Below are 11411 nucleotides of genomic sequence, written 5' to 3' on the forward strand. Positions count from 1 at the left end.
ATGGAGAATTTTACTATCTTCCTCATTATTGGGAGTGGTTAGAGCTCGTTGTTGCTAGAAATACGGCAGTACTCAAGCGAGCCTCCCTATTTAATGCGTGTGATGGCTTCCCTATATACATATGATCGCAACAGTGACATTGATCGGGCTTTCTGCGAGGCATGGTGTCCTTCAACAAACACTCTTCACACCTCAGCTGGTGAGATGTCCATCTCCTTATGGGACTTATGGATACTAGGAGGACTCTCGATTAAAGGTAGATTTTATGAAGAAAGCATTCCTTGCCACCAAGACTTAATAGGATCACCTGATGTATGTCCAAGAAGTTGTGAGCATTTATTTGCAGCCTATTACCGCATTGTTTCTCAACGCATGATCACTCTCAAATCACTGTAAGTGAATGGATCTCTTTTTGGGTTACACGATCTGAGGTAAAGTATTCGAAACCGCCTCCTCGAAAGCCTAAAAAGACTTCTCGCCCTCGCTCAACTCATAATCCAGATGGAATTCCCATCAGACGTCCTGACTGGTCTAAAGCTGAACTCAAAGTGTTCCTTGACTTAAGCGTCACTGATGATCATAGGGACAAAACCTATCTAGCGGCATTTCTCTCTTGTTGGCTATGTGTGTTTGTGTTCCCTGATAAGCAACTTTCCCTTCGTCCGGAGGTTTTTAAGGTTGCTAGCCTCATGGCGGAAGGCTACACATTTAACCTTGTCGTCCCTGTTTTAGCTAATATTTATAGTGGCCTACGCCAAGTTCATGATTCTACTTCATCACTTGGTTATTCAAATGCCTGTTTTCCTCTTCACTATGTCCATGGGTGGCTTGCTCTTTACTTCAACACTCATTATAAAGCCCCTAGGAGTCTTAGGGGTCCTCGCATGGTTGAATTTTCTGGTGAAGGTGGGGCCAAATATTATACTAATCTTGAGGCTCGAACACATATCCACAAGGGAAAGTATGTGTCATGGCATGCGTGTCTTCCAACAAAGAATAAGGACGAACTCTTAACGGATGATGGAGAGTTAATTAGTTGGAATGCTTCATTTTTCATAAGCATTCGCTCTTGTTTTCTATCCTCGCAATGTGGATCCTCCACAGTTATTGAGCCTTATAGTCCTTGTCGCTTTAGCCGACAATTTGGATTTTATCAAGACGTGCCATATGACTTAGGTGAAGAAATTCCCGAAGCCAATTTTTTAACGTACGATATTGTTGGATGATTTGTATTCGCGAGAATACACTTTCCCAAGTATATCTTCCTGTGTCTGCCCCTAATCCAGACACACATGTTACCTCTCATTATAAGGTCTGGTGGCTTGCAAAACACGGTGATTACCTCCAAGAAGGAGTACAACATTTGATAGATCGTCCTACTCCCCCTCACATCAAATCCAAAACCACAAAAAAGATTGAACATAATTTTGGTAGTGGAAATCAGAAGATATGCTCCGATGAAACTGATGAACGACTTGTGGAGAAAATTGAGGGAGGGACAAAACGCTTGGTGGATAATTTGTCTCTTTCTACACGATTTAAACATCTTATTAAAGGTGGTATTGACAATATGGGTAAGGACAACCGCTTATCGATAGCTACCAAGCATCCTTCTGAACGTATTGAGGACAGTCAAAGCAGCAATGATGATCGCCATTGGAAGAGACCCAAGAAGCCCAACAAACAGTCGATCGATGATGAAGAGTCTCCTATTCGGGTCCCTGATGCTGCACAATTCTTCGATGTCCCTTCCCCCATGGTTTCTTTTCGTCTCCCTTTTTATTTATTTATTTATTGTATTTTCTCTCCTTTACTCCTCTTATTTCTTGTTGTTAATATTATTTTGCAGTCTTCTTTAGGTGATCACGACCTACACATCGAAGATACCCTAGAGTCGATGCCGAATCTAGAAGACTGTAACGTTGTACTTTCTTATAATGGAAACTCTAAGGAACCTATAGGCGCAAATATTGTGTCTGCTTGTCCTCCTGTGATCAAGGGACCTCCTCAAAAAGTGGAAGGCACGGAGCCTATTACAGTTTCTGAGATTTCTCATTTTTGTGCTGACAGCTTAATTTCTGACCTCCGACGACAGGCTGCCATAACCTTATGGGAAAACCTACGACAGAAGATCATTCGTACCCCTTTTGAACGACTGAGTAGTCTTGAACCAGAAATGCATAAGATCTTTGATGCGATTGCGACTAGCGGCAGCGACAACCTTATTGTTTTGAGGGAGCTTGTGAATGGTTACTTCCAAGGTGTCGAGAACCATAATCAAATACATTCCTCATTTCTACTCCAATCAACTAAGGATGTTCAGCTAACGGAGGCAAAAGGTTTTGTGAAGACTCTGCGAGTTGATGAGAATCGTATATTGGCAGAGACCAACACTGCTAAACGTCGTCTTACACGACTGTCCGCCAAGGAGGCTAAACTAGAGGCAAAACTAAAGATGGTGCGGGCTGAGTCTGCTAAACTTTCTGGAATAATTTTTAAGAACGACCTGGAGCTGAAGCAGAAGCAACATGAGATTTCGAAGACTTGTGAGGAAATTGACAAACTCGAATGTGCCCCGATCGTTGGAGATATTGATGCTAAAATGCTATCAACACTTCGTGAATCTTTAGAAAGCACACTAGAGGAGCTGAAGAACTTTAAATGGACTCCATGATTCTCTGCTTTCTCTTATTTATCTACTTATGCCTTTTTAATTTTTTTTTTGCTAGAAGTTTATAATAAAAAAAAATTATTCTTTCATTGTTCCACTCCTCATCATATTTTCTATTAAATGTAATTTGTCTTTCTTCCTTTTTTTTTATTGGACTGAACTTAAAGTTTCCTTTAAGCTGCCTACGTACCCTTTATAATATAGGGATCAAGTCATAACATAGTTCAACTTTTTTTTTTTGCTGGACTGGGCTTAAGGTTTTCCTTAAGCTGCCTACGTACCCTTTATAATATAGGGATCAAGTCATAACGTAGTTCAACTTTTTTTTTGCTGGACTGGGCTTAAGTTTTCCTTAAGCTGCCTACGTACCCTTTATAATATAGGGATCAAGTCATAACGTAGTTCAACTTTTTTTTTGCTGGACTGGGCTTAAGGTTTTCCTTAAGCTGCCTACGTACCCTTTATAATATAGGGATCAAGTCATAACGTAGTTCAACTTTTTTTTTTTGCTGGACTGGGCTTAAGGTTTTCCTTAAGCTGCCTACGTACCCTTTATAATATAGGGATCAAGTCATAACGTAGTTCAACTTTTTTTTTTTTTTTTTACCTAACAAAATTAAGCATAAAATTTTTTAAGAAATTTACCATTGATTGGGCCAATTCGTAGTCCGTCTTGATCAACGATCTTGTATGCGCCATTTGTATAAACTTCTTTAACAATGTAAGGTCCATCCCATTTAGGTGTGAACTTATTTCCTGTATGCCTTGTTGTGATGATCGGTCTCCTTACGGCAAGTACTAGATCACCGACTTGAAAGGAGCGAGGTTTAACGTGTTTATCAAAAGCTTTGGACATTCTCGCTTGATAACATTCCAATGCTTGCTGAGCCTCTAATCGCTTTTCGTCAAGTGCTTCTAATTCTTGAAGACGTAACTTCACATTATCTTCGGTAGTCAATCCCTCTTGTACTGCCATTCTTAGTGACGGAATTTCCCTTTCGAGAGGAAGGACAGCCTCCACACCGTAAACAAGCGAATATGGTGTAACCCCTGTAGGGGTGCGATGAGTCGTCCGATAAGCCCATAATGCCTCGCCGATCTTTTCTTGCCAATCCCTCTTTGACTTGGAGACAATTTTCTTTAAAAGATTACACAATGTTTTGTTGAATGCTTCTGCTAGTCCATTCGCAGCTGCGTTGTACATGGATGACTTATATTGCTTGAATTTGAATTTTTCACATAACTTGTCCATCATACTATTGGAGAATTGCTTTCCATTATCCGTCACGATTCGATGTGGAATACCGTATCGATAGATGATGTGTGTTCGAATAAAGTCTGCCACGTTCTCCTTCTTGGCTTCTCTCAATGAAATGGCCTCAGCCCACCTTGAAAAATAGTCTGTTGCTGCTAGGATATAAGAATGTCCTGCTGATGATTTTGGTGTAATGGGGCCAACCAGATCGAGTCCCCAAGCCTCAAAAGGCCAAGAAGCCACAGTTGGATGAAGAGGTTCTGGAGGTTGGTGTATGAAGTTTGCATGGTATTGACAAGGCTCACACTTCTTCACATAGTCTATTGAATCTTGGATCATCTTAGGCCAGTAGTAGCCCATTCTTCTTAGCTGGAATTGAAGCTTTGGTCCCGATTGATGTGCTCCACAAACACCTGCATGTACTTCCTTTAGAGCTTTTACCGAATCTTCCTTTCCGAGACATCGAAGGAAGAGCCCTTCAAGAGAACGGCGATATAAAGTTCCCTTGTAATAAATGAAGTGTGCTGCCCTTCTTCGTATCTCAATTTTATGACGAGAATCCTTTGGAAGCTTTCCATGTTCAAGATACTCTATGATGGGTTGACGCCAATCTTCTTCATCAATCAAATAGGATGTTGCCATGTTCACTTCCTGACATTCAGGCCTAACTGGGGGTATAATCCATCGTTGACAAAGTGGTATGTTCAGAGTTACATCATCTGGCATGGTCAAGGCCGTGGCTAAATTTGCCAATGCATCCGCTCTCTTATTTTCTACTCTAGGGACATGTTCTAACATCACATTATCAAACTTTTCCATCAATTGTCGAGCATAAGCAAAATATGGCTTCAAGTCTTCATGTTTCACGTCATATTGAAGCGAGAGTTGATTGATTATCAATTTTGAATCACCATAGACCTCTATGAATGACACTCCGATTTCTAATGCTATTTGAAGGCCAATTATCAAAGCCTGATATTCAGCCACATTGTTTGAACACAATTCGGAAAGTGCAAAGCTATAAGGCAACATATGCTTCTCAGGAGAAATGAGGACAATGCCTGCCCCCGCACCACTTCTTCGAGCTGCACCATCGAAGTACATAGTCCAAGGTTCCATAACTTCTGTGAAGAAAACCTCATCGTCTGGTAGGTCATCACATAACTTCCAATCCGAAGGAATTGGGTGGTCTGCTAAAAAGTCTGCTAGCGCTTGTCCTTTTATCGCCTTTTGGGGAATATAGACAATGTCATATTGTTGGAGTAGAACCGCCCATTTGGCTAAGCGTCCAGCGATGATTGGCCTGGATAGAACATACTTTATAGGGTCTGCTTTTGCCACTAGATGAACCGTGAAGGCCTGCATATAATGCCTCAACTTATCAATGGCAAAGAAAAGTGCAAGACACATCTTTTCGATAGGAGAATAGTTAACTTCAGCCCCAATTAATGTTCTGCTTAGATAGTAGAGAGAACGCTCCTTTCCCTTTACCTCTTCTTGTGCCAGTAATGCTCCTAAGGACCTTTCTTGTGCAGCAATGTACAATATTAGTGGTTTGTCAGGTACTGGAGCTCCCAGCACTGGGGGAGTAAGCAAGTATTTCTTTATGCTATCAAAAGCGTTCTGACAAGCTTCATCCCACACAAAATTTTCTCCTTTTCTCATCAACTTTTGAAAAGGTTGACACCGACCGGCCAAGTTAGAGATGAACCTTCGGATGTAAGCCAGTCGTCCTTGGAGACTTCTTAGGTCATGCAAACTTTTAGGTCTTGACATCTTCTGAATGGCATCAATCTTGGACTGGTCTATTTCGATCCCTCGATGCCTTACAATGAAGCCAAGAAATTTTCCTGAAGTTACACCAAACGCACACTTGAGAGGGTTCATCCTTAGCTGATATTTTCGCAAGCGATCAAACACGACTTTTAGATCCTTCAAATGGTCTTGTCGTCTCTTTGTTTTGACTACAAGATCATCAACATAACATTCAACATACCTGTGCAACATATCATCAAACACTTTCTGCATGGCACGTTGATAAGTAGCGCCGGCATTTTTCAATCCAAAGGGCATCACCTTGTAACAGTATATTCCCTTTGGAGTTCTGAAAGCTGTCATTTCTTCATCTGAGAGGGCCATCCGTATTTGATTATATCCAGACGACCCATCCATAAACGACAACGCCTCGTGTCCAGTAGTTGCATCAACCATGATTTCGGTGATGGGCAAGGGAAAATCATCTTTAGGGCATGCATTATTCAGATCGCGAAAGTCTACACAAACGCGAAGTTGTCCATTTTTTTTTCTAACAGGGACAATGTTTGCTATCCACGTTGGATATTTGACCTCGCGAATGAATCCTGCTTCGATCAACTTGTTGACTTCCACCTCGATTTGAGGGATAAGCTCCGGTCGAAAACGTCGTTGTGCTTGTTTAATCGGTCGATATCCGGGTTTAATTGCAAGATGATGGACTGCTACTTTTGGGTCAAGTCCTGGCATCTCCTTGTACGACCACGCAAAGATGTCCCTGTATTCGGTGAGCAAACTCATATATTTATCCACCTCTTCGTTAGAGAGGGACGCACTAATGAAAGTCGGACGTGGTTCCTCTATTGTACCAAGGTTCACCTCTTTTAGCTCGTCTACAGTAGATTGACCACCATCCTCTAAACTTTGTGGGGCATTTTCTGCGTCTTCTTCATGAGTTCCAGTCTCTGATTCCTCAATAATGGTGATGTGATGACATGAAGTTTCACATTCCCCTTGTTCCGACCCTTCTTTTTCAGGATTCGTTAGTATAACATCATGTCTTTTTACCTTTAACGAACCTTGACTTGTATTGAGAGTAACAAAAGTTTTTCTTTTCATGCGAGAAGGAACGTTGCTATGAATTTCTCCATTTTCCTTTGTCTCGCAAGGAAACTTCTTACTACGATAATTATCGACATCTGTATGCTTAATTCGACGCCAAACTTTCACACGAGACATTGGTTCCTTCTTCTTTGTATCTATGTTGGAATCAATGTTGTCGTGTGATCCTTTATCCCCGAGATGATTAAAAATCGGAGCACGGGGTGCTTGTACATTTTTCTTTTTAGACACACCTAGCCTTTCAAAGGCTGATGGTCTTGTAGTTGTCAAGGCATGGCATGTGCTTTCTTCCTTTATGGGAGTCGTAGTTAGCCTTCGAAAGACCGAATGTCTCTCAAGGTTTGGTACTGACTGGAGCCTTTCTCTTTCTGCCTCTGTCATGCTTAGCCTTTCAAATACTACGGGACGTGCAACAGATGGTCTAATTCGATCAAATACTGAGATTCTCTGATTATCACCTTCTTTTACGTCAGTATTGTCATCCTCCTCTATAGTTATATGATTGATGTCAACCACTTTTTCCTTCCCCTTTTTAGTTATACGGATCGGTTCTGGCGACTTGTATCCGAGTCCTTTTCTCGACACGGGTATAGAATGTCCTTCCCGTAGAAGCTTCTTTTGAGTTGAGGAGAGCTCAGGTCGGTCATGAATTTCCAAGCTTTTAAACTCGGTGTGAGCTGTGAAGTCATAACCTGCTTTCGCCATCAATTTGTAAGCCTTGGGGTCGAATCCGTCTTTCGTTCGCCTTTGGGGCAAGTTTGCTTCCACCAGATCTACCTTTACCTCCTGCTTCGCTATCTTAGTTAGTGGTGTAGTGAAGCTTTCTTTTATGATTTCGATGTCCCAACTTTCAAACCTTTTGGAGACTCCATGAATGGTGATTCGCCTTTCTTGCGCCTTGACAGAGGGACATAACGCAAAACTGGTGTGTTTGCAGCATTTTCATCCTTCAAGATCATACCCTTTGTGCTGCTAGTGTATGCTTCACCCTTTCCAGAGTTAAAGGTTCTCGCACTTTCATGTGGTTCTGTGGTTGCGAGTGATTTCAGTTGTGAATTATCTTCTCCTTTTGTAAGAGGGGTTTCTGCAGGCAAAACTTCTAAAATATTATTATTCTTTGAATAAAACTTTGCATCTGCGAAGTGAGACTCAGCTTCTGAGAATGGATTAGAGTCGGCTTCAACCTTCTTTACACCGTCCTGATAAAATTTGAAGCACTGATGCAGTGTTGAAGTTACTACTCCGTTTCCATGAATCCAAGGACGCCCTAGTAACAACTTGTAAGTAGTCCTTGAGTCTATGACATGAAACAATGCACTGGCCTTTAGGTCGCCAATTATGAGTTCTAACCGTATCATGCCTATTGCTCTTTGGCTACCTTGGTTAAAACCTTGAATTACTAGCTTGCTATTTGAGAGCTCGTCCATCAAGATGCCTAATTGCCACATAGTCGACTTTGGCATTATGTTGACAGCTGAGCCATTATCAATGAGGATTCGATCGACTCTCTGTTCTCGAACGTATCCAGAAACATACAAAGGTCTATTATGAAGTTTAGATCCCAACAACAAATCCTCATCTGAGAAGTCTATAGACATACAATAAGAACCACTCTCATATGTCATAGTCGGAGTACTCGAACTTGATGCTCTTGAATTTAGCAATGCATCAATAAGGATGGTTTTGGTCTCTTGAGGAAGTGATAATAGATCCTCTACATTAAACCTTGAAAGGTCTTTTGATACTCCCTCTCCTTCTAGTGATCTTGGAGGGATTATTTCTTCCTCCGTTGTGTTGATAGCATGACACGCAACGACTTCTGGGTCTTCATCCTGATGATCACAAAGGAAGCTTTTTGGAAGGAAGTCTGCCAAGGTCACTAAGCGTTGAGGTCGAGAGAAATTCATGTCTTCATTATGTACGAGCTTAAGCTTATGAGTCTTCTTCTTTTTCTTATTCTTTTGAGTCTTATTTCCTCTTCTATAGTTTTGGTAAGAGCGAGACTCTCTTTGGGTCGGGATCGACTGTCTTTTCTTTCGGTGGGTCACCACTATCCACCCTTCATCGTCTTCTTCAATTGGTCTTTTCTCTCCTTGAGGATCCTCGTATGAGATTTCCTGAAAGAATTGGACAACTATAGGCTCAAAGGTCCCGAACTGGACCAAGCTTTTCCTTTGCTCAAAAATCAATCTCGACGAAGAAGCCTCAGACATTATCGTCACTTCAGCGTGGTTTGTTTGAGCTACTTCCTCCAAATCTAGCTCAATCCTTTTCTCACGAGCCAACCTTAGAATTAGCTCCTTCAGCACGAAGCATTTCTCTACTGGATGACTGATGACCCGATGATACTTGCAGTAATTGGGATCATCTACCTTTCCTGCTTGCTCAGGTCGTTTACATTCTGGCAGCTGGATCAGCTGCTTCTCTAGTAGTTGCTCTAGCATGTCAGCGATATCTGAATCAGGAAATGGGTAAACTTTTTCCTGCCTTTCTTTTAAAGTCAGACGTCGCCTTTCGCTTCCATCATCCTTCTTTTCAACCCTCGCTTCCTTTCCTTTGGAGAATTTCAGCGGGGTTGTGTTTACGACCATAGATTCTTTCGAGGTGCTTTTCACTATCTTTTCAGCACCTTTCATCTCTTTCTTATCTTTCTTTACTTCAGGAACAAGAAAATCTTTAGTTCCTCTACTGGCGATGCTCAACTCCATATCATGAGCTCGAGTTGCCAGTTCTTCAAATGTGCGGGGCTTTATTCCCTGCAAAATGTAGAGGAGTCCCCAGTGCATGCCTTGGGTGCACATTTCTACAGCCGACAGTTCGGTGAGCCGATCTTTACAGTCAAGACTTAGAGCTCTCCATCTATTGATGTAGTCGATGACTGGTTCTCCCTTTCTTTGTTTCGTATTTGTAAGCTCCATCATGCTTACAGTACGCCTGGTGCTGTAGAAGCGATTGAGAAACTCCTTTTCTAGTTGTTCCCAACTCTCAATGCTTTCTGGCTCCAGATCAGTATACCATTCAAAAGCATTTCCTTTCAAGCTTCGAACAAATTGTCTGACTAGTTGATCTCCTCTTGATCCTGCATTCTCACATGTTTCGACGAAGTGAGCAACGTGCTGTTTTGGATTGCCCTTTCCGTCAAACTGCTGGAATTTTGGAGGCTGATATCCAAGCGGCATTCTCAAGTTGTCGATTCTTTTGGTGTATGGTTTAGAGTACATGAAAGAAGTCTGAGATGGGCCTCCATATTGTGCTCTGATGGAGTTTGTGATCATATCTTGTAATTGTTGAACCGAGAGAGAAGCCACAGAAGTTGATTGTTGTTGTGGCTGATTTTCTTGTACCACGTTCTTCCCTTTGTCATCAACTTTAACGACAGGAGTTTGACTCGATTCAGCAGTTTCACGAGTCTGCATCTGCTCCTTTAAAGCTGCAATTTCGTGGTCTCGTTCATCAACAACCTTCATCAGGAGATTAATTTTTCTCTCCATCTCCGCCATGGCAGTCTCGACTGCTACATCAGCCATCATGACGGACATCACATCTGGGTGTGCTTCTTTCAGTGACCTGCTAGAGGCAGAATCATAATCATTATATAGAGGATTTTCCTTGATGACAATTCCAGCTTTAGGAGATTCCATCAATTGCTTCAGGATGCTCTGCGCGATGGCGGAACCTTGGTCTTGCCCTTGGATGATCCCCTTGGAACGACTACGGGTAATAGGTCCCGTGTAGGTGTCGCTTGCAGCTGAAGATTTGGATGCAGCTTTCTTTGATGCCATTGATTTGCTTGTAGATGTAGATGATGAGAGAGAGATGAGAGGTAGAGATGATCCCACTGGGCGTGCCAATTTGTTCGCACGAGATTTCCGGAGAAATTTAATTCGTGGACTTGAACTTGGGTTGATGTTGTATTTTTGTTGATTTGATGCGATGCGGTTCAATCTCTAGAATTTGATCCTCTGATTCTCTCTCAACTGTATGTCTACGCTTGATTTAGAGGAAGCGGAGCACGTGATGTTCTTGAAGTTTGTTGAACGTCTACGCTTGATTTGGAGAAAGCGGAGCACGTGATGTTCTTGAAGTTTGTTGAACGTCTACGCTTGATTTGGAGAAGCGGAGCACGTGATGTTCTTGAAGTTGGAGTCTTGGAAGAAAGTTTGTATCTTCAAAGCAGCTTCAATCTTCGAGGGTGGTCAACTTCAGAAGTTAGGGAGTCTTCTAACTCTTGGAAGAATTCTCTCTGGATCTTCTAGAGTCAAAATTTTCCAACCCCTACAAATGAGGAGAATTCCCCTATTATATAGAGTTCACTGGTGGGCTTTATGGGTTTGAACTTGGTTGGTCCATGGACCAGACCCATGGGCTCAACCATATGGACTTAGGTTATATTTAGTCTTTGGGCTCAATTAAGCTTATTTTTTGGCTTAATTGAACTTAGTCCAAGTAAATAATATTTAATTGAACTAAAATGATTGACTTAATCCAACGATTAATATGAAAACATGTGGCATTCTTAGAATGACCAATTTATTTATTTTAACTCTTTAATTTGGAGCATGTGTCAATTTTAATTAGTTCCAAATTTAATTATTTGTACTTTTCATCATT

At 41.6% G+C, this 11411-nt stretch overlaps 1 protein-coding gene across 1 annotated transcript; it reads right to left on the minus strand.

The window, feature by feature from the left end:
* Window positions 1–3259: 3259 nt before the first annotated feature.
* LOC105435721 lies at window positions 3260–10582 on the minus strand. Its single transcript, XM_031886339.1, has 3 exons — window positions 8849–10582; window positions 7929–8632; window positions 3260–7722 (listed from the first exon to the last, which is right to left on the minus strand). Exons 1-3 carry the CDS (start codon window positions 10580–10582, stop codon window positions 3288–3290), a joined length of 6873 nt encoding a protein of 2290 aa, XP_031742199.1. The 3' UTR covers window positions 3260–3287.
* Window positions 10583–11411: the final 829 nt, after the last annotated feature.

This window comes from Cucumis sativus, chromosome 1 (genome assembly GCF_000004075.3).
Source record: "Cucumis sativus cultivar 9930 chromosome 1, Cucumber_9930_V3, whole genome shotgun sequence".
Lineage (NCBI taxonomy): Eukaryota > Viridiplantae > Streptophyta > Magnoliopsida > Cucurbitales > Cucurbitaceae > Cucumis > Cucumis sativus.

What these genes read in the sequence shown, in the direction of transcription:
- LOC105435721 (XM_031886339.1), bottom strand. Translation starts at nt 10,582, where the DNA reads ATGGCATCAAAGAAAGCTGCATCCAAATCTTCAGCTGCAAGCGACACC. An exon ending in ACGATGAAGGGTGGATAGTG is followed by an intron (nt 8,633 to 8,848) that starts GTGACCCACCGA and finishes TGTGATCATCAG; the next exon opens with GATGAAGACCCAGAAGTCGT. An exon ending in TCTCACTTCGCAGATGCAAA is followed by an intron (nt 7,723 to 7,928) that starts GTTTTATTCAAA and finishes CAAACACACCAG; the next exon opens with TTTTGCGTTATGTCCCTCTG.